General features: G+C 44.7%; 1 protein-coding gene across 1 annotated transcript in view; it reads left to right on the forward strand.

Annotated features, from left to right (window-relative positions):
* Nucleotides 1-800: 800 nt before the first annotated feature.
* The window catches only part of shank1 (SH3 and multiple ankyrin repeat domains 1), a gene marked incomplete at both ends in the record, with an annotated part of 52,033 nt that continues 28,763 nt past the window's right edge, over nt 801-24,070 (forward strand). The window contains 13 exons of the mRNA XM_080447324.1: nt 801-1,307; nt 12,193-12,396; nt 13,081-13,152; nt 14,593-14,701; nt 16,637-16,791; nt 17,349-17,516; nt 19,259-19,375; nt 19,811-19,888; nt 20,437-20,503; nt 21,935-22,107; nt 22,282-22,406; nt 22,844-22,992; nt 23,673-23,783. Of these exons, the coding sequence (XP_080303450.1) occupies nt 801-1,307; nt 12,193-12,396; nt 13,081-13,152; nt 14,593-14,701; nt 16,637-16,791; nt 17,349-17,516; nt 19,259-19,375; nt 19,811-19,888; nt 20,437-20,503; nt 21,935-22,107; nt 22,282-22,406; nt 22,844-22,992; nt 23,673-23,783 (2,035 nt within the window). The remainder of the gene's footprint in view (nt 1,308-12,192; nt 12,397-13,080; nt 13,153-14,592; nt 14,702-16,636; nt 16,792-17,348; nt 17,517-19,258; nt 19,376-19,810; nt 19,889-20,436; nt 20,504-21,934; nt 22,108-22,281; nt 22,407-22,843; nt 22,993-23,672; nt 23,784-24,070) is intronic.

The raw sequence follows: 24,070 nt of genomic DNA on the forward strand, positions 1-24,070 counted from the left end.
ATCATCGCCTCTACTCCGCCCCCCCCCCCAAAGGAAAGGATAGGGGAGGGGAGGGGTGAGGAGGAGAGTGGGCGGGATTAATCGGCTGTGACCTCACTGCCGAAGGGCCGAGCTCAGATTACTTTTCAGCCTAATTATTCAGAAAACCCCAGACCACAGAAAATCCACTGAATGTTCAAAGTTCAGATTTTTTGGGTGTAATTGAGGTCATAAAAGCCCCCAAAAAACATAAAAAATAAAAAAAGTGAAAATGAATGTCATAGAACCTTTAAATATAGTTACGTATCGATTAGAACTCATAATTGTTATTGTACTGCAGGGTAATGAATGTGAATAAACATGATGAGGAGTAGAGGAGTATAGCCTTATTTGAGTTTGGATGTCTGCTCTGTCGGCACACTTCATCATGCCATCACTTATTGTACTACTGAATAGCCTCTCTTATGTTATGATAGCCTTCATTATCCTACCATCAACTAGATTGTAAGCCGTATCAAGTTTACTTGATGTGTTGAATGGAGGCATGTGAGGTAACTGAATAGTCCATCACTCTGTGGTGAAGTATGGTAGAAAAATATCTAGTCTGTTCCCATAGTGACCAGAGTTTGCAGGAGTTATGTGGGATGGATCCTTGCCCTTGCGGGCACACTGTTTGTTTTTATCGTCATTCAATGTTACATAGTCAATATGCACTTTTCTGATATTTATAATATTTTCATGCTCTTCTGATGTCTGCTCTCTCTTGACAGTGTCTCTCCAGAAATGATGCCATTGCCGCTCGTGCCACCCTCCCTGTCGCCATGACAATGCCATTCAGCCCCCTCTCCAGTGACGAGGAGCAGCAAAGGATGCTGGGAAACAATCGACATCTCTATCCAGGGGCAGAGGATGAGGAAGAGGAGGAGGAAGAGGAGGAGGAGGAGATGGAGGAAGATGACCGCGATGAGGAAGGCGAGGACGGGGAGAACGGAGAGCTGGAGGGAGAGGAGGAAGGAGAGGGTGAAGAGATGGAGGAAGTGAGGCGGGGAGGTGGCGGCCTATCGCGGGGAGGCAGGGATGAGGGGCACAGGCAATCAGGCAAAGGCGGACGAACCACAGGGGACAGACAGGTACGGTCCGGAAATCCCGGGCACACCGCGAATCCCTATTCGTCCAACCCGGGACCCGCGCACCAACAGCCGGCCAATCAGATGCAGGCCCAGCAGCAGAGGAGACTGAAGGAGCGTAGCTCCAACTCAGTGCCATCTGAGGAGGCCCACATCTCCATGATGGTGTTCCGCATTGGCATCCCAGACATCAAACAAACGGTCAGTCGCTGGAGCCACCCACATAATACCCCTTCTCACACACACACACACACACACACTCACACACACACACACACACACACACACACACACACACACACACACACACACACACACACACACACACACACACACACACACACAGTGGGTCTGGCCCCGCTCCGTTGTGAATCCATTTCCTGCTCCCGAAGTCTGGGGTGACCAATCAGGGCAGTATTCAAATATGGGAGACTGTAATTGGTAGTTGGTTGTAGGTCTAACCAATTGCGTCCAGAGTCATTCTTTTGATCCCGCCCCTTGGAAAAAAAACGTCCTCATAGAAGCACCAGATTCATATCCACACAGTGATATAGTCTGGCCACGCGAGGCCACACACACACACACACACACACACACACACACACACACACACACACACACACACAGCTTCTGTGAGGCTGCTCTGACAAGTTGACTTCACAAACTACCACACCCACTTGTTCTTTAGTCACAGCCACACACACACACACACACACACACACACACACACACACACACACACACACACACACACACACACACACACACACACACACACACACACACACACACACAGCTTCTGTGTGGCTGCCCTGACAAGTTGACTTCACAAACTTCATGTCAATCTACCACACCCACTTGTTCTTTAGTCACAGCAGACTTCCCTGTAGAAACAAAGCTGTTGTTATGAAAGTTTTTAATTACCCTTTACTTACACCAAACGAATCGCTCCTGCCCTTTTACTGGTGTGCACATATTTCTGTATGGGTGATCAGTTCTAATCTTCAGTGCATAGTGTTTTTTAAGGTTTGCACACACACACACACACACACACACGCACACACACACACATGCACACACACATGCACACACACACAGACGCACGCACGCACATATACAGCACACAGTACACACACACACACACACACACACACACACACACACACACACACACACACACACACACACACACACACACACACACACACACACAATTGCATTACCAGCGGAAAAGAAAAGAAAGCCGCGAAATACTCGTCAGCAAAGTGTCTGATCCGAGAGAGAGAGACAGACCTTCAAGGTGACCCAGCTCTCACACAGAACAAGTGCAAGAGACAGATGAAGTGAGACTGAGGGAGGGGGAGAGAGAAAGAAGTGAGTGAGTGAGAGTAAGAGAAAGACACCGCTCAGAATGAGAGTATCTGAGGAACACTTTCAAATCCTAAACCAATCATCATGGGACGACTAGGAGAAAGAAAAACTAAAGAGCTTTAAATGGTGTGACAAACTCCTGTTTTCAGTGTGCTTGATTTTCTGAGTTTCGTCCCAAATCGTGAAACACCAATCCCCTAGCCTTGCGTGGCCAGACTATATCACTGCGTGTATATGAGTCTGGTGCTTCTATGAGGACATTTTTCTCCCAAGGGGCGGGATCAAAAGAATGGCTCTGGACGCAATTGGTTAGACCTACAACCAACTACCAATTACAGTACGGTAGATTCGTCTGGTCCCAGTCTACCAATCCCTTCTTTCCAAGTTCCGCTGATTTGTCTCTTACGTAAATTAACATATAATTTAACACTTCTCTGTATGACATGCATCATAACTGGTCTTCAACTGAAAAGTTGAAGATCAGCAATCAGGAATTGCATGCTCCTCGTCGTCATACAATACCTATTGTCAGAGCCCGTTGTGCTCGTCTTTCTGTCTGTCCCATCTATACCCATAATGAAGATCTATCAGAGTACAGATGTGTTTGCCTATTAATCACCAGAGACGAACACTGACTGCATTTGTCCTACCCACCTGTCGAGCACGACTGCTGCTGGTATATGAGCCGCCTGGAGCTCACACTGGACCTCAATTTGCCTATTAATGGCAGTATATTAATAGATCCCTCGCTGCAGGCTATAGATGTAGTGAACCAAATTATTATATAGTACCTATTCATGTTAAATCAATCGGTACCAAATGTAAGTACCTGGGGGGGTGGGGCTGCATAGGTTGTATGCGAGAGAGAGAGAGAGAGAGAGAGAGAGAGAGAGAGAGAGAGAGAGAGAGAGAGAGAGAGAGAGAGAGAGAGAGAGAGAGAGAGAGAGAGAGAGAGAGAGAGAGAGAGAGAGAGAGAGAGAGAGAATGAAGTTAGCAGTATGGAGTACCAAGATCACAGAGTGATGTCAAATCCGCACCCACTGCTGTCAACATTTTTTCCCATTTTGTATTTTTATCACGTAATATAAGAATGAGTCTGAGCATTTTGTCTGGGATGTGGCTCTGTATTGTTTATGTTATTTAGTTATATTTGATAGTCCATGTTTGGAGAATTTCTTTTTTAATTATGTGGTGAGTAGCGTTGGAAAAACTACACTATTTGGTAGGAAATCATACCTGAGATTCCTTAGATTTTGTGCAGTATAGTTTCAGGGTCAGCTATTTAGTTCGTTTGACGAAACTGAAAACTGACCGCTCTCCTACTGAAAGACGCTGTTTATGTGTGCCGGCGGGCGCCGCATGTGTAATGGGAGATATACTGTAGCCTAATCGTTAGGTCATTTCTGAGCCTGAGAATTGCAGTCAATTTGTAGGCATCAGGGCAGGAATTAAGGAGGCCATAAAGGCCATGGCCAACGTTGCCCCTCAGTTTGGCCTTCTACACATAGACCGTATAATAGAGATGGACAAAGTGACGCCTCCAGACTCTACGTCTCGAAGTTGATGTACAGTAAATGAAGCCTATTTTTCAACTTTTGTTGAAAATTTTCAATTTTTGTCACTGTACTCCTACGGGCTAGGGTGGCATGTGTCAGTGGGGGGGGGGGGTGTTGAATGGGAGGAGTAGGTGGGGGCTCCTCACCTCACTAAAAGGTCACTGACAGTAAGGTAATATAACAGTGTCAACACAGAAATGTGTGTGGAGGATTAATTGGCATAACAACTACTGTAATTTGGGAGAGAAAAAAAGGGGGGTAAATAGAATAATAAATGGCGATTCTAAATTTAAAAGAGAAAAAGAAAGAAATCATGTCGGCTCGACTGGCAGAAGTTACGTTCACTCTAGAACTGCCAACTGTCCCACATTCGAGGAACTGGGCAATCTACCACTGCCTGGTGCAGTTGCCAGGCGCCATGGTATTTTTTTCCCCCCCTTTCTTGTTCTCTTTCTTCTTCTCTTCTCCTCTGCAGTGCTCTGATGAGTGTCAAGTCCTAATGAATCATCAGATGTGACTTGATTGTGCTGATAATTGAATTAGGAAGCACAGGGAGTCAGGGGTATTGGGGGCTGTGGTGTGTTGTCTGTCTGTCTGTGTGCGTGCGTGCGTGCGTGCGTGCGTGCGTGCGTGCGTGCGTGCGTGCGTGCGTGCGTGCGTGCGTGCGTGCGTGCGTGCGTGCGTGTGGTTGGGTGGGTGGGTGGGTGTGTGGGCCAGCCCTGGCCACATCCATTACGTCACCCAAGGGACAGCAGAGAATGGTTGGACAGATATGCAGACAGAGAGAGAGAGAGAGAGAGAGAGAGAGAGAGAGAGAGAGAGAGAGAGAGAGAGAGAGAGAGAGAGAGAGAGAGAGAGAGAGAGAGAGAGAGAGAAGGAGAGGTAGCCTAGCTATCTCTGGTATTAGGCAGATTAAAGCTGAACCTTTGTAATTGGTCAAGAGAAGACCACATTCCAGGCTGCGTCTTCGGTTCTTCATTCCATTAGCTGATGAAGTTGATGTACAGTACCACCTCTGGTAATGTAAGCTTTGTGTGTGTGTGTGTGAGTGTGTGTGTGTGTGTGTGAGAGAGAGAGAGAGAGTGCGAGTGCGTGCGTGTGTGCGTGTGCATCGAGCGTGTGCGCGTGTGTGAGCCCATATTTAAAAGTGCTGTATACTGATGCACTATTAATCCCCTGCTCAACACTACTACTTCCTCCCTCTTTCTGTGTGATTTATTATTGATCTGTATACATTATGAGTGCATGTCGCTGTCGGGCCGAAACCTTGTGTCCAACTCACTGTCTATATTTGGCAAAAATAGCTGATCGACAAGCTCACAATAAGTTGTGATGTGACCCATTGCATTGGGAGCTTGTAAAGGTTTATCTTTTCTCTCTTTTTTTTAACATTGGTTTTGGGCATACAAGGTCTCTGCCCAAAAGCGGCTGTGTGTGTGTGTGTGTGTGTGTGTGTGTGTGTGTGTGTGTGTGTGTGTGTGTGTGTGTGTGTGTGTGTGTGTGTGTGTGTGTGTGTGTGTGTGTGTGTGTGTGTGTGTGTGTGTGTGTGTGTGCGTGTGTGTCCTTTAAATCCAATATTAATTATTCTTCACTCCCTGTTTATCAGCATCAAAGTTTAAAGATCCAGTTCACACTTTAAACTGTGGTTTAAATCTTCAGAAATACAAATGTTTGATCAATAGTATTCATGTCAAGTATGCATCTCACCCAAAATAAACTTGGGATAAAACATATCTGTTTTAGCCGTCCGTTACATCAGTTTTATAGTACGTGAAACTTGGCTCTCTCTTTGCCCTCATTACAATCCCAGGATCTATTAATTATGCAATATGCCACGCCTGTAGAATCAACCCCTCATTAACATGCCAATCACCTGGGCACTGAGACTTACACAATTATTATGAAATGATTACTGGGATCCAAATAAAACCTGGATGATTGGGTTATTGGTTATTAGTGTTTTGTCAAAAACAATAGTAAATAGTAAATGGACAACTCCTCCCCCTCAGATGAATTAAGATTTTGATTGAAAATGTTAAGAGCTTCCCAATTTTGGGTATGTCATAACAGGTGAAATTCTTCAAAAATAGCAGATCTACAAGCTCAACACATCACAACGTGATGCAGTGTGAACTTCATTTTCACTGTGCAACACTGTCATAAGTATAAAATAGGGCTCAAGTGCTCTGGCTTTCTCTAAAGCCTTTCTTCAACCTCCCTCCCTTCATCTTCCTCTGTCCTCTTCCTCGCTCCAGCGTTGGGTAATATCACTTTACAATCCTACTACATTAGGCCTGTTCTACATGTCAGCTAATTCGCCCTCAATAAACTCTAATTGCTTGTTAATTGTATTCTAATGAGATGAGGGAGCGACCAGAACAAAAACACAAATGTGAATTTGGCCTAAGATGCACCTATTCACACATACAGAGATGGTGAAGACCACAGAAATAAACATGAATATACTGTAAAAACATTTCAGTTTGACTTCTTTTGAAAAAAATTAATAATAATAATAATAAAAATAATCTGTATATATGCTTTTGGCCTTGAGCAGGATTGGCCTGACAATTGACAAAGCAATGTTCTCTTTTTCTCTCACTCTCACAATCTCTCTCTCCCCCCTCTCACACACACACGCACGCACGCACGCACGCACGCACGCACGCACGCACGCACGCACGCACGCACGCACGCACGCACGCACGCACGCACGCACGCACAAACACACTTCTGTGCCTATAGTGGAATTCCGCTCACTACACAGACACTTGTCAAGCACTCAGAGAACACATTGACTTTGACCACCATACACTGGCTTCTCGGGAGTGGTTCAGAGGTAGAATGCTAATGAAAGTGTAAAACTAAAAAGGTGACCAGGGACTGAGATAAGAGAGAGGGACACATAGGACGAGGTGGAAGGGAGAGAAGTAAGAGGAAGGAGGGAGAGATGGGGGGAGGAAGAATGGAGAGGGCATGAGAAATAGGAAAGCAGTGCTGAACATGACAGTTTAACTAACAGAAAAGGGAAGTGAGGATTGTTGATAGGAGAGGTGGGAGGGTCTGGGGGTCCTCTTTGTGAATTGGCAAGAGATTGGGATAGAGAAATAGAGAGAGGAGTAGGGAAATGGGAGTGGCTGTAAGAGAGAGAGACTTATAGAAAGTAAGAAATGAAGGAGAAAGGAGTGGACTTAAATGACGAGAGACAGAAAGAGAGAGGGGGGGGGATATTTCCCCATAGATCTCGTTAAAGGCCTCTAGACCCATTGCACTTGGCCTGCAGAAAATGGCCAAAGGAACGGACGGAAGGATGGGCAGAGAGAGAGAGATTCTCTAACTTCTTGTTCATGGATAACCAGAGATGGTGTTGTAGGAGTAAAATGGAGACAGCATGCTGATGACGGACAGGGTAAAACAAAGATTAGAATAGGCAGGAGTGGGCATGAGGGGGTGAGAGTTATCACAGATTGAAGAACCGAGACAATTTTCTGTCCGCGTTATGATGATGATACAGGAGATGGACACAAAAAAATAAATGATGTCTTCCCTTTCTTCATTTGATTTCAAAAGACCGGCCATTACAGAGTGTGAGAACAGGGCTTAGCAGCTGTCATTACAGTGTCAGTAGTATCAACGAGAGATAATTGATTCTGAGACCAGAATCAGAATCAGCTTTATTGTCACATGTTTAAAAAAAGGGGTCGGTGAAATTCTTTCTTTTTGTTTGTGCTCCATCATTTTGTAGTTTCTGTGAGAAGAGAGAGCATAGAGGTAGAGTCAGAGGCAGGAGAGATAAGAAAAAAAAGAACCAACGATAGAAACAGGTCAAACTAGAAAAATTTGCTCCTCGGAGCACAGGCCAGGTAGTAGAAGTCAAATAGCCAATCAGGATGAAAAATGAGAAATCGGACATGTCTGTCTTGATCACATGACTATTGAGATAATATGTACCGATTTGCGTGATGTTTGGACAAAATCTGTAAGAGTAATAGCAACAAAATGTGTTTAGCAAAAATCTGAGGCATTTTGTTCAAAACGGACCAGTCCTGCAAACTTTAGAGTGGATCGGATCTGAAAAATCGGCAGATCCGTCTTGATCACATTACTATTATGAGATAATGTGTACCGATTTGCGTGAGGTTTGGCCAAAATCTGAAAATGTGGCCTGTTGGTGCCGTTATAACAGGCCTAGTGGGAATGTGCGGGCAGAGTTTCACGGCAATCGGATGCTGAGTTCATGATTTGAGGTATTTGTTGAAAACGAGCCACTCCTGCAAACTTTAAATACCAATCTTAGCCAATCAGGATGGAATATGAAAAATCGGACAGATCTGTCTTGATCACATGACTATAGAGATAATGTGTACCGATTTGCATGATAGTTAGACAAAAGTCAGCCTCCTGATGGCGCTATAAAAGGCTGATGTGAAAAATGCATGGCAGAGGTTTCCTCAAAAAAATTGGGCCAGAGCTTCTGCTCTGGTATCCAGAGAGTGTGTGTGCACAGTTTCACGTCGATCGGGCCAACGTTTCCAGAGATTAGCTCTGCACAGATGGACACACACACCCGCACACGCACACGCACACACACACACACACACGCACACGCACACGCACACGCACACACACACACACACACACACACACACACACACACACACACACACACACACACACAAAAAAACATAGTCTCGCCCACGCCTTCGGCCTGGCGGAGACAATAATCAAGATGCATACACATGCAGTGTGTAATGTACCAGCAGGTATATATACGTGATGTTTAGCCATGAGGTGAGGTAAAAAACTAAAAGCAAAAGAGGTACAGTGTTCTTAAGGCAGTTCAATAGACCAATTTGCGCAACAAGGAAACGTAAAAACACATATTTCACATAGGTAAATCCACCTCATGTAAAGACCCACGCAAGGTAAATCCACATAAGGAAGTATGAATGTATTCTACGTGAAGGAGTTAGCATAGGGTGACTAGACTGACATAAGGGGGAAGTGTGTGTGTGTGTGTGTGTGTGTGTGTGTGTGTGTGTGTGTGTGTGTGTGTGTGTGTGTGTGTGTGTGTGTGTGTGTGTGTGTGTGTGTGTGTGTGTGTGTGTGTGTGTGTGTGTGTGTGTGTGTTTGTATGTATGGGGGGGTGGGGGCTTTGGTGGATGGGTGGGCTCTGTTTTGTCTTCAGGACCAATTACGCACTTTACCAGGAATGAGGGATCTCTGACAAACCTAATTGGCTGGCCAATTAGAGTCAGGGATCCATCATAAAGGCCAGTGCCATTCCTGGAGGCAGACAGATCGATCAGCAGCTTGCTCAGCTGTTCACAGTCCAGCGTAGTGAGAAGAACTCCCCTCTGGTTAAACAAATATTTGTATAGCCTATTAGAATGACTGCAGAATTACAGTCATTACATTTACAGTCAGTGATTACCGTTAGCCAGTTTACCCACTTTTTATAATCATTAAAACAATAATTAGAGTGATTATGTGAATATTCTTTGTGCATTGTACTGTATCCATACACCCCCCTCTTTGCCCACAGTGTGATTGCAGATTCTTTTCAGCTTGTGTGTGTGCTGTATGACGGTGTTGCCTGCTGAAAATAGCAGATCTACAAGCTCACTACGCGTCTTGTTCACAACGCGTAGTGAGCTTGTTAAGCTGCTGTTTTCGTGGTGCATCACAGCCATACGACAGAGCATAAATTGGGCTTCAGTCTCCATCCTTTTGACTGGATCCTGCTGAGTGGGAAATACAGGCGTTTCACTGCAATTGTGCATGTGGTTTTGTATGTTGTTGGTGTAATGTGTTTGAAGTGAGTGTACTGTATGTGTGCAACGTAATCGATTGCCCACAGACCTATTATAACCCCCCTCTCTCCCTCTGCCTCTCTCTAACTCTCTCTCTTACTCTGACTATACTATACTTGCAGACCTACAAGTACTGTGAGCTTGTAGGTCTGCTATTTTTGATGCGCGACACCGTTGAGTGGCGAAGACTGAATTGGGCTTTTATTCTCTTATATCATACTGATAGTCTTCTTCCCACTGACTCCACCTCTCTCATCTGCTACTGTAGCTAGCACACACACACACACACACACACTCATGATGTGCGCATTCCTGCCCATAGTCCCCGGTCTCCAAGGGAACACAGGGATGTCTCTATGGCAACAAGCAGCTTGCTCCACTAATGAACTGGTTGCCATAGTGAATGGGTTGGCTGTGCGCAAACGGAGAGACTGAGCAAAATAAAAGGAAAGCGTTTTACTCCTCTGCACAAAACCTCATGCCGGCTTTATCTCTCCTATTGTGTCAGACGGCACACACACACACACACACACACACACACACACACACACACACACACACACACACACACACACACACACACACACACACACACACACACACACACACACACACACACACACACACACACACACACACACACACACACAAAGATAGCACATGTGTGCCAGTCAAAGGGAGATTATGATACAGTGAGTGCTGTGGGTAAAACCCGTAGCTAGAGGGAAACATCCATGTATGGAGCCAGAGACAGCACAACTGTCCTCTAGTGTAGATGGGCCAATCACACTGTGGCCTCAAGGTCAGTGGACCAGCCCATCATCCATATACACACACCATAGAGTTAAAAATAATAGAGAGGGCACCGGATATCCCCTCCCATCCACTTGCATTGAATTGCTCACCCAGCGCATGAAGCAAATTCACCCCTTCTTCCGGGTTGGAAATGTGATGGGCGAGGCCTATTTCACTTCTGTGACACGTTTTAAGTCACAGAGGTGCGCAGCCTCGTGCGCAAGCTTGGGCCCATTGGTCGAAACCGTTTTCGCTCGTTCATGTACAGTGGCCCCACCTGCAGTACCTATGAATGGCCAGCATGTCCAATGCGCTTCAATGCAACCACTGGGTTCTGGGGGCTTGACACACACACAGTTCTACCATGGCCAAGTCACTCTGACTCATAACCATAAACAAACCCGATACGACCATATATAGGCAGGACCACGGCCACGTCACTCTGACTCAGACAAAACCATAATCAAACCCAATACGCTCATATATAGGTAGACGGTCACATCGCCATGACTCAGACATAACCATAAACAATTCCGATAAGCCCATAGGCATATATGGAGATCCGGTTGTCCAGGGCCACAGATCCGACCGCTATGCCCATAGTCATGTGCATATATGGGACCGACCGACTTCAAATTCGAAGCATGCATCGGCAGGGACTCCAGGGAGTGCGGTGCGCGCCGTTGAGTAGTTTGGATATGCAGTTGTCCAGAACTGCCAATCCAACCGATATGCCCATATGGCATGCCAATATATGAGCATATACTGATGACATCAGGGATCTCCATATATGGGCATAAAAGGGACAAGGTGTGACAACGGGTACTCTGACAAAGCCCTGATGCTATGACTCAGACATATCGGTCGTATCGGCGGTGCAGCGTAAATGTGAGGGCTGTGTAGCAGCCGGAACTTTAGTCTAGAACTCTAGTATAGATATATAGACAAAAAGACAAGTACAGGTCTTTCTTTGGCTGTGTCTTTAGAAATAAACCAATGCCAAAATCATTCTGACTTCAAGCTGTCATTAGCATGCAGCAAAAATAGAGTTGTAGGCTCTCTGTAGGCTCTTTTATTTCAGTGTGAGAAATAAATGCCTAAAACTAGTCATCAGTATGTGCATAACACAACATTCCACTTTGTTTGCTTTGCATCTAAAGATCATATGTGTTTTTCCATTCATGACCCCATCATCACACATGATGTGGTTGTGGTTGTACCACACAACCATTCATGCCCCATATCTCTCTGACGTAATGAGAATAACAAGGCCCACCACACTGTTCTGTTGCTGTCTCCCCCTGCTGGTCCAGCAGGTGCATAGCAATAGCATCAATGTGCTGTTGCATCTAGTGAAGACACAACTCCATGGGACCGATGCTTACTTTACACTTCATCGTACGAAACCATGATATATGTCGATATCAAATATATGCAAACTTATTACACAGCAAAATACTTTTTTTTTATTACTAAAAATGAACACTGAAAATTTGACTGTGTAGAAGCTGACCTGGGGGTGGCTGACATTGGTTTTCATGTTTCCTGCAGAAATGTTTGCGTTTCAACCCAGATGCCACAGTGTGGAAGGCCAAGCAGCAGGTGCTGTGCTCTCTGACCGAGTCGTTGCGAGATGTGCTGAACTATGGCCTGTTCCAGCCGGCCACGGACGGACACGACGCCAAGTTCCTGGAGGAGGAGAGGCTGCTCAGAGAGTATCCACAGTCCTTTGAGAAAGGTGTTCCGTATTTGGAGGTACTGTCTGTTTGAGCATTATTATTATTATTATTATTATTATTATTATTATTATTATTATTATTATTATTATTATTATTATTATTATTATTATTATTATTATTATTATGCAATGTTGCTATATTTGTTGGTCCAGCTAGTTCCCTAGGTCGTGATAATCCTGGAAAAGTATAGCCCTATGGGATTTAAAATAACATTTTCCATGCCAGGAAAAGTTTAGGAAGTTATTACATTTTGGAAAAGTCATGGGAATTTTAAAGCGGTGCAGAATTATCATGGTTATTGTAGGCATGAAGTCATTTAGCTTTTTTCTTTTGGTTTTCTTCTTTACTTTTTTAGCAATCTTTTAAAAGGAGTGGGAATCTGCAGGAGTGAGCTGCAGATTCACTAATGCCTCCATGTCTATGCCGAGGTTGTGTCCAGTTTCCTTATTAAACCATGTCCAGTGAATATAGTAGCATTTCTTTTATGTTATAGGCTATTTGTGACCCTGTGGTGTCTTGTTTCATGATATTCTAAACCTGCACAGTCACACTCCTTTTCCTGTCTTCAGTCAAACAGGAGGGCAGTTTCCATACTAGTAAAACCTGAAAAGACTTGAGCATACAATGAAATGGCTGGCCCCATTAAGTGTTCTCCCTCTCATCTCTCTTTCTGTCTCATTCTGTCCTCTTTCCGCTGTAGTTCCGATACAAGACCAGGGTCTACAAACAGACCAATCTAGATGAGAAACAGCTGGCCAAACTGCACACCAAGGTATCAGCTCTCATTTTCCACCAGGCCTCTCTCTAGTTTCTGTCCCAGTGGTGAGTTGCAGATTGAGGTCATGCAGTAATAGTGCATTGGTGCAATGTGATTAGCATGTGTGTGTGTGTGTGTGTGTGTGTGTGTGTGTGTGTGTGTGTGTGTGTGTGTGTGTGTGTGTGTGTGTGTGTGTGTGTGTGTGTGTGTGTGTGTGTGTGTGTGCGCGTGTGTGCGTGTGCGTGTGCGTGTACGTGCACGTGCGCTGGTGTGTGTGTGTGTGTGTGTGTGTGTGTGTGTGTGTGTGTGTGTGTGTGTATGCACATACTGTATACACACAGTAAGATCCTCTGTGTTAATTTATCCATTTATAACTTACATCTATAAACATGTATAATAATGTAACAAAATGGACCCTTACGGGTGCATTTTGTTACATTTGCACACTCAAAGGGTCATGAAATCCCCAACTGATTTTGTAGTTAGTTTTCATGAACAGGTTAAAAACAGCAAAAATGTCAAAACAGGGCAGGTTATAGTAAGCAATCCAGCAGCTAATAAAATGAACCATGAATGTGTTGTTAGATTTAGATGTATCCAGAGCCATGGGTGTGCAAACATAGACAGTAACAGTATTGTCAGTGCTTGCACATTGCCACACCTGAATCTAACACACCATTATTATAGTAGCTAGCTGCATTGCTTACATCACGACCGGGAACGCATCTGTGTCATTTTAAGATTTCTTTGGCTATTCAAAAATAGGTGTAGATCTGCATTTTTTTTTAAAAATCATGAAAATGAGTGCAAATCTTTGAATATACATTTTTTAAAGCGAGTTTTTAGAAAAAACTTATGTTGCTATAATTTCTGTTGTTATCAAACTTCTTCTTGTCAAGGACCACCCAAAATGATATCTATTTGGCTGCGGACCCCCCCCCCCCCACATCTCAAAATGTCTTGTTCCAGGGACCCCCCAGAAGCAAATATTTCAGTTAAAAATGTATGTATGTATATTCGAAGATTTGCACAAATTTTCAAGATTTAAAAAAAAAAACAGATATACAAGCTCATAACGCGGCACTCTGTGCCGCGTTATGAGCTTGTATATCTGCAATTTTTTAATAGCCAAAGAAATCTAAAAATGACACACACAGATGCGTTCCCGGTCTTAATGGGTTAAGCAACCTGCCGTGTCTTCTGTTAGTTTTTAACCTCAACCGGAAAACAAACGACAAGATCAGCCCATAGGTTTCATGCCACTTTAAAATGGTCACTCTGGCATTTACAGGGTGCAGGTGTCCACTGCTCTTGGAGCAGTGCTCCACCGCGTGCTGTTCGGTGTCAGTCCGTGCTGTACTATGTCGTGCTGTGCTGAACTTGAGCACGCCGTCCCAGACAAGAGCTAGTCTGGTCTCTGTAATGCAGCATTCTGTCCTCATCCTCCTCCCACAGGCCAGCCTCAAGAAGTTCATGGACTACATCCAAACCAGCTCTGTGGACAAGATGGGAAAGTTCTTAGACAAGGGTCTGGATCCCAACTACCAGGACGCTGATACTGGCGGTGAGGCCCCCCCCCTGACAGATGCCACACAGAGAGCTGTCAACTTGTCCAATGCCCTTCTGTTGTTGTTGTTTGGCTTTCATAGCTATTAGTCTGTCACTGCATTCGTCTGTCCATCCAGCCATAACATTCCTCTAATTCAGGGGTGTCGAACATACGCACTCACACACATTCAGTTATACAGCATTGTTTTTCAGTCTGTTGTCTCAGTCACTGCTACTAACTACAGTATATCACTTTTTTTCCTTTTTTTAAATTAATTATATATTAATACTAATACTAATCTCGCAAACCGAGGCTAGACCAACCTGTGCCACATTTCTTCATGTATCATTGTTATATTTAACTTTGATTTTAATGGAAGTCAATGGGGGTCGGATCGTGCTGAAAACCGTGCCCACATATGGAGCCATATGTCATAGATACGTCATGGATGACTGACGTCACATACTGGCCACAGGACATCCGAGATCCACATATGGGAGCTATGGCTAGGTTATTATACCCTGTCTTGTTCTGTCAGTGTGGTCACTGCAGCCCTCAACTCTCCAGATGAGCCCAGCTCTGACTCACTCATAGCATATGGCTCTATATTTAGGATTCAGCTGACCAGACCCTTCTCCTCCACCGCAAAATCCTGAGTGTTAATCTAACTCTGAGATTGTACAAACGTAATGAAATGGACACGAAAGGGTTACAAATCAGAGAGTTATGAATGGATTAATTGAGGATTTTTACTGCGTACACAGTCGGTAACTCTCTAAGCTAACGGCGGGAGCTGTGACCTATGACCTATGAATTCCACTTCAAAACGCTCGAGCCAGCTCTCTCTGACACTATTCCAAAATACAGTGGTGGAAAAAGTACTCAAATGTTTGACTTAAGTAAAAGTATCAATACTGCAATGTAGAAGTACTCTGTTACAAGTAGAAATGTACTTGAGTAAAAGGCCAAAAGTATTGGTATCAAAATGTACCAAAAGTAAAAGTACTAAAATGTTTGAAAATAGCAGATCTACAAGCTCACAACTCGTCGCATCGTGGTTAATGTATGTTTTATAACGTAATAATTTATATCTGCAAAGTAACTAGTAACTAAAGTTTTCAAATAATTAGTAGTAGTGGAGTAAAAGTACAATATTTGTCTCTGAGATGTAGTGGAGTAGAAGTAAAAGTACTGAAAATTGGAAATACTCAAGTAAAGTAAAAAATACCTCAAAATTGTACTTAAGTACAGTACTTGAGTAGATGTACTTAGTTACTTTACACTACTGCCAAAATACAAAAATCACACACGCCTCCTATTTCTGGACACCATTCTATGTTGGGCTAACACTTTGTCAAAGAGCTAAGCATACTGTAAAAAGTGTATGCATACTGTGTATGCAGCTTTTTAACCAGACCCTGTTAGTGTTGGGAGGTGTCAGACAGCTCACTTTTACAGCTTGCATGTGCCTCTATGTGCCAGTCCAGCCACATGGGACCACATGTGTCAAAACAGAGCACAGCCTGTCACTGGGGGTGCGAAATGCACTTGCCACTTACTAACACTAGGTGGTACTGTAATATTGGGCCCTGTATTCTCCACCTACTGTAAGAACTGTGCAGAGCAGAAAAGTGAAAGCTGCTGTGGGCCAGGACACTCAGTAACAGGCCCCACATAGTTTGTCATAGTTTGTCATTTATAGGTTTTACTGTTTTGGTCCAATGTAATATTATAGGCTGCCATAGGATCCAGAGTTTTAAGCCACTCCTCGCTGACCTCACTGTCTGTCTGTCTGTCTGTCTGTCTGTCTGTCTGTCTGTCTGTCTGTCTGTCTGTCTGTCTGTCTGTCTGTCTGTCTGTCTGTCTGTCTGTCTGTAACAATCAATCTATCAGTTTATCCATCTGAAAGTCTGACTCTCTGTCTGAACCTGTTGTGTTTGTCCCCTCCAGAGACTCCCCTGTCCCTGTCAGTGCAGTGTGAGGTAGGGGCAGGGGAATCCATCAGGATCCTAGTCCAGAATGGGGCTCACATTGACTTCCGGGCCAAGGATGGACTCACACCCCTCCACAAGTCTGTCCGCAGTCACGGTCACACCGCTCTGCTGGTAAACATCAAGATATGTTGTCAAGGTGCTTTACAGTATCGATAAATAGAATATAAAGCAGTATAAACATTGAAAAGAAGTTGACAAATAAATAATTATGAGCAGCCGCTTTACAGCAGCTTACATGTTCAGCGCTGTTTCTATTTTGAAGAACGTTTAGTCTGAATAAGAGTTAGGTGTGTGTGTGTGTGTGTGTGTGTGTGTGTGTGTGTGTGTGTGTGTGTGTGTGTGTGTGTGTGTGTGTGTGTGTGTGTGTGTGTGTGTGTGTGTGTGTGTGTGTGTGTGTGTGTGTGTGTGTGTGTGTGTGTGTGTGTGTGTGTGTGTGCAAGCACGTGAGGAGGTCATCTCTAGATGCTGGTTCAGATGAAGGGTAAACAGTGGGGGTTATATCTATGATAAGTAATGTTATAATGTGTATGTTATTTTATGTACCAATTATAAATTACTACTCCTACCATGGATCATTACAGCAAAAGCGGAGCATAGAGAACTCCAATTAAAGTCAAAACTCGGCACATGAATGAAAGTGCTGAGGAAGCTGCTGTGTTTTCCTGCAGGCCCTGCTGACTCTGGGTGCGTCTCCAGACTATAAGGATCGCCGTGGGCTGACGCCGCTCTACCACACTGTGCTGACAGGGGGCGACACCTCCTGCTGTGAGACGCTGCTGTACCACCGCGCCAAGGTGGGCGTAAGGGATGAGAACGGTTGGGATGAGACTCATCAGGTAGGGCTTTCTCTCTCTCTCTCTCTCTTTCGCGCTCTCTCTCTCGGCATGAATGTTTGACAAAATAAGATGAGAAATGCAATACAGATTTAGTCATCATAGTCCCACATTTTATTGCACTACTGCTGCACTGCTTATATGCCTCTGATATGGAATATTAACCACTCGTCTTAAACCCTCTATTCTTTGTCAAACGGACCTGTACTGTACTGCTGTACCACTTTTATCAATCTACAGCAAATCTCTTCGCCAAAACATTGCCGATCTACAAGCTCACAACACGTTGCAAAGCGACGTGTTGTGAGCTTGTAGATCTGCTGTTTTTGGAGAATGTTCCCCCCCGGAGTAGACATGTGGGGTTCAAGTGGTTAAGAAAGTCTGTACTGACAGATATAACTAAGATAAATGGAGGCTAGAGGACATCTTGATGGCTACCTCTGTGTGTTAATATTGCATGTGTGTTCTCCTAGTATATGCAACCATTGTGTATCTGTATGTCAGCCTATTGTATATCCGTGTCAAAAGGAAAACATTCATGTCGTGAAAAACACTCGCAACTGTCTCCCTCCAACCCAGTAAAGCCTGATTTATACTTAGTCGTACGACGGTGTATAAATTGCGCATAACTCTTCACGCCCTGTTTGACCTGTCTCACTCATCACCGCTCCTCCTCCTCCCCCCCTCCCCTCCCCCTCACACACCCCCATCCTGCCTCTTCCATCTTGTATCTCAGGGATGAAGAGGGGAAGCACAGACCAAGAGACTTACAGGTACCACTTTCTCTGCCCCCTTCACCTCATCTTCCTCTTCATCACCACATCAGCAGCATGCCACTCCTTTGTCATACTACTTGTCTTGCAACATCCATCCCTGTTTTATGAGTGCCTCCAGCTGGGTGCATTTGTACGCAATAGGATTCACTCCAAGACTCGCAGCTGGGTTCCAATCAGTCTCACAGCTGGACTCAGACTTGAACTTAAACTTGAACTTACTTTAAAAACACATACATTGGGCTTTACACTCATACTTGGATAATGGGTGTTGCTGCAAATGTATATTATTGCTGTGTGTGTGTGTGTGTGTGTGTGTGTGTGTGTGTGTGCGCGTGCGTGCGTGTGCGTGTGTGTGTGTGTGTGTGTGTGTGTGTGTGTGTGTGTGTGTGTGTGTGTGTGTGTGTGTGTGTGTGTGTGTGTGTGTGTGCGTGTGTGTGTGCGTATGTGTGAGCGTATGTGTGAGCGTATGTGTGAGCGTGCGCGAGTGTGCGTGTGTGTGTGTGTAAAATTGTATACATATATACTGCAATAACAATAACTTATTGTATCTGGACTCTATTTTCTTTATTCTGTTCTCAGCCTCTCACGTTGGAGGTGGTGTTAATTAACCGAAGTGCCAATTTATAACTGCCACCCTTCTTCTTGCCACCCCTATCTCTTTCCTTCTTTTTTTTCCTTCTCTCCATCCTCTGCCTCCCACATAAATCATTTCTCTCTTTATTTATAAATAACTCATCGTTCACCTTACCATTCTCTATCGCTTCTTTGAAACAAATTTTCTTTACATCGGCTCTGCTCCTTTTCTTTCTTTCTTTCTTTCTTTCTTTCTTTCTTTCTTTCTTTCTTTCTTTCTTTCTTTCTTTCTTCTTTCTTTCTTTCTTTCTTTCTTTCTTTCTTTCTTTCTTTCTTTCTTTCTTTCTTTCTTTCTTTCTTTCTTTCCATCCCTCCACCATGGTCTGTTAATTCCAGGCATGTCAGAATGGGAACTCACAGCATCTGGAACATCTTCTGTTCTACGGGGCAGACTCCACCTCCCAGAATGCCTCTGGAAATACTGCCTTGCACGTCTGTGCTTTATACAACAAGGTAGATGTGGTCAAATCATATATCAGGGCCATTTCATAACAGTGACTCTATCAGCACCTCATATACAAGAATATGTAAGAATATATTGTGTACATACTATGTACTACATAGGCTATATGCTTACAGAAATGCTTTCATTCCACAAGTGCTGTGTCCATTTTTAGAAAAGATATCTCGTCTGAAATGTATCAGAACAAAAAAAATACACAGTGACTCTCTTTTGCTTCAATATTAAACCCTTAAACTGTTTTTATTTTTCAGTCAAACAATTTAAGTTGGTGTCATTTCTTTTAAATGGCAGATGTTTCATTTTAGAATGAAACTCTTTGACATGATGCACTGACATTTACATGTATAATATTTAAAACATAGGCATAACATGCAGAAAAGATAATTAGATGTTTATTATTTTAACATGAATGCTCTTTCATGTAGGAAAGCTGTGCACGAATTCTACTATACAGGGGAGCCAATAAAGACACAAAGAATAATAGTGGGCAGACACCCTTTCAGGTAATTGCTGAATGCATGGCCAGGGTAATTATGCATGTTCGTTGGTTGTATGGTTTAGTGTCTTATTAAGTTAACGTAGCAGAAAGTGCCGGGGCCTAATTTCACTTTAAACCATTATTGTGCTGTGATGCACACAGGGTCCCAGTTGGGAGAATTGTGTATAACCCCTTAATATGAATACATTAAGTCTGTCAGTGCAGAAAAGCCACCTGAGACAGTCTCAGCTGTGTGTGTGTGTGTGTGTGTGTGTGTGCGTGTGTGCGTGTGCGTGTGCGTGTGTGAGTGCGTGCGTGCGTGCGTGCGTGCGTGCGTGCGTGCGTGCGTGCGTGCGTGCGTGCGTGCGTGCGTGCGTGCGTGCGTGCGTGCGTGCGTGCGTGCGTGCGTGCGTGCGTGCGTGCGCTTGTGTGTGTGCGTGCGCTTGTGTGTGTGCATGCGCGTGTGCGTCAGAGAGAAAGAGAGCGTGTGTAAGTTGGAAATGGGCCCAAAGCATTTGTGTATTAATTTGTCACAACTAAGGTTTCACTGAAGCACTTGTATGTTGTAACCAGGTGGCTGTGATGTCTGGCCATTTTGAGCTGGGAGAGATTATCAAAAACCACCGTGATACAGATGTTGGTAAGTAGTCTAGTCTTCATATTTGGGGATAAATCACAAGCATAGAGATAGATCAGTCGCCCAGCACTGCAGAGGCCCAGGTTTGTTTCCCAGCAGCGGTGCCTTCAACTTGGTCAGATGCTCCAACAAACATGATAGCCAGTGTTTTCTGGTTGGAAGCTGGCAGTGCATTGTGTCCTTGTCGCTGCACTAGTGACTCTACTGGCTGGTCAGGGCGTCTTTTCAGCTAGGAGGGGATCTGGGGAAGATGGTGTGAACCTCCATGTATGTTTAGCCTTTCTGATGCCTCGTTTCCACATAGTTTTGTGTTATGCTTGTAATGCCGTTTAATATACGTAATATCCCTCAAGTGTTAACACTGAAATGAACAAAATATCGTTTTCTGCTGTTTCTTGGCACATGCATACAGGCTCTCCGAAATCCATAGCAAAAGTAAAAAAGAATTCAACATCGAGGCAAATTCCATACAGGCAAAACACATCGGAGATCACAGAGAATACCTTGCCTGCTTGTAGCCAGTCTGTTTAGAGCAGTGGTTCCCAACCTTTTTTGTCTATTGCACCTTGAGCTGTTTTGCCATGCTGAAAGTACCCCCTCACTCATGTGTTTTGATGATTCTCTTAAGTTAGTTTAATTACTATCCAACAATATTAATGGACAGAACATCGATCTGACGGGTCACTGTTTGCTTTGATGATGGAACTGTCTTATTTTTGTACATTGGCTGCTTTCTTGTCAATCATAGTTTCAGCCAAAACTATGGCTGCAGGGAGAATGAGAGCAACAACAACTTCTGAGCCATTTATCCATGTTTGCTTGCACTGGTTTGGGTGTAGATCTGACCATGGATGTAATGGTTTTAACATTCATTAATTGTGACCTCCTCACAGAGTGTAATAGGTGACAACTGCTAGGGGGGAACTAGTTGTGGCGGTGCACACATACTATTTTAGCAAAGGTCTTTTGAAATGGAGGTAATATTTTCATTTTAGTTAATTTTTTTTTTAAACCCAGGGGTAATGTACTTGTACACCTGGTTGGGAACCACTGGTTTTGAGTACATTATGTAGCTAGCTAGCTAGCCGGCTAAATAAACCTTGAAACAGGTGAAAATCTAGCTTGCCAACTCGGCTGCTGGGTGTGGAACACTCACTCGCCTAGTGGGCCTCAAAGCCTCTCTGTCGGCGCGCCTGCCTTGTTGATTTGCATACTGTTGGCTTCGAAATAGCCTACACTCTGTTGGCAGCCACTGGGACCACTGTTGCAGGGGGAGTCGGCAACAACTAAATGAGGAGAAAATGAAAAACAACAGTTGAAAAAACAAAACCTGTACACGTTACAATATATTATATCCTCAATAGAAACCTTTCACTTCAAATCAGTGTCATTTTGAAATTCTATCTGTACCACCTCTCTCTCCTCACCTCCCAGTGCCCTTTTTGGAATCACCAAAGTATGCTCCTCAGAGGCGGGAGACGGCACGGAACTTGGCCCTTCCACAACACCCTCACCCCTTCCTGCGGGCCAACAGTGATAACAGTATGAATCTGCCTGAGTGGATGGCAGCGCCCAATGCCCCAGGCTCCAATATTGTCTCTGTGCAGGTAGAGGAGAGTCACCGACTCCACACTCCTCTGTCACCAGCATACGTACAGCCTACGATACACTACTGAATGGAACACATCGAGACATTCTCTCTTCTTCTTTCCCCATCCTCTCTTTACACCCTCTCTTTCTCTCTCTTTTCTTTCTCCCTCCCTCTTTGCTCTACGTTCCAGGGTTTTAAGCACACCGGTACCCTACGCAGCTCCAGTAGCCCCCGAGGGGCACGGACTCGCTCTCCCTCCCGAGGGAGAGTGGGGGACAAGGAGGACAGGAGCCGGCAGAGTAGTAGGAGGCAGGCGTAAGTGCAGAAGGGAGCATGATCCTGTGAGGCAAGATCGAGCCTCTCACGTTTAGCCAGTGGATAATCAGTTCACATTAGCTGGTGCCAAGTGCTCTTGCGCCTTTATACAGTAGATCAATGTCATTGAGGCTGGCATAATTCAAATCTTAACCCTAATTTATTGTGTTGTATGTGTCTCTCAACGAAAATACAATACAGCTGTGGCAACATTGCAGGCATTGAAATATTGTACTCAGAGTCTCCCTAACAGTGGAACCAAAATACAATTACAAGTAGATTAGAAAACTGCAAAAAAGCAGTGAAAATAGCATATATTGTGTATTGTTTTAATAAAACAGTATCTGCACAGCCATAACATTTTATGGGTGTTATTTTCGGCAAGCGACATGGTCGTACAACAACAATAATTGATGATCTTATCGCTGCCCCCTCAGACCCGCCCCTGTAAACGCCGCTGCACCGCAAGCAGTCCAGCGGAGGCGCCTGTACAGCGCCGTGCCCGGGCGCGTTTTCGTGGCTACTCGTGCACACTCCGCCCAGGGAGACCGGGAGATCAGCTTCAACAAGGGCGACAGGGTCAAAGGTGTGTGTTTCTGGCATGTCTTTTGTGAGCGTGTGTGTGTGCATGTGTGTGTCGCGCGCGTGTCTGCCATGTCTGCGTGTGTGCGCGTGTGTGTGCGTGTGTGTGCGTGTGTGTGCGTGTGTGTGCGTGTGTGTGCGTGTGTGTGCGTGTGTGTGTGTGTGTGTGTGTGTGTGTGTGTGTGTGTGTGTGTGTGTGTGTGTGTGTGTGTGTGTGTGTGTGTGTGTGTGTGTGTGTGTGTGTGTAGGAGCATATATTTTGTCTCTAATGTGAATTTAAGGTGTCTGTCTTGCCTGGCTGCCAGTCCAGCGAGTAAACTCAATGTCAGGTCATTACTGACCCGGGCCACATCCAGGCCAGTGTCTTCAGCTGTGAGTGTATCAGTGTGCAAAAATGGACATGTCCCGATGTGAGTGTAAGGTCCCCATATGTGTTTGTATTCAATGTCTGCAGGTATGAATATATGTGTGTTTGTGAGTGAGTCTAAGGTGTCTCCAGGTATGTATGCCTTGGTGAGTATGTAGGGGTTTGCATGTTTGTCTAGTCTGTTTGAGTGTGTGTCCACATTATGATTTGGTTTATTTTCTTGTCTGGTCAAGTTTTGTTTCTGTGTCACTTCTTGTTGTGTTCTATGCGATTGTGCGTCATTCGCTGACCGTGCAACTCTCCTCTGCCCCCTGCAGTGCTGAGTGTGGGCGAGGGCGGGTTCTGGGAGGGGACAGTGAGGGGACGAACCGGTTGGTTCCCCTCCGACTGCGTGGAGGAAGTGGCACCTCATAAGGACAGTCGCTCAGGTGAGTGCAGACGCACACACACACACACACACACACACACACACACACACACACACACACACACACACACACACACACACACACACACACACACACACACACACACACACACACACACACACACACACACACACACACACACTCCCCTCCACATACAGTACACACATCTTACCTCATTGGTCAGGAGAAACTTACACTCAGCATCACTTTTGCTGAACCAAAGAGAGACTACGACAACATTTCTGTGTGAGAGTTGAAACTTAAAAGATTTGTCTGCCTGAACGTTG

The sequence above is a fragment of the Gymnoscopelus braueri genome (genome assembly GCF_963280865.1).
Source record: "Gymnoscopelus braueri genome assembly, chromosome: 13".
NCBI lineage: Eukaryota > Metazoa > Chordata > Actinopteri > Myctophiformes > Myctophidae > Gymnoscopelus > Gymnoscopelus braueri.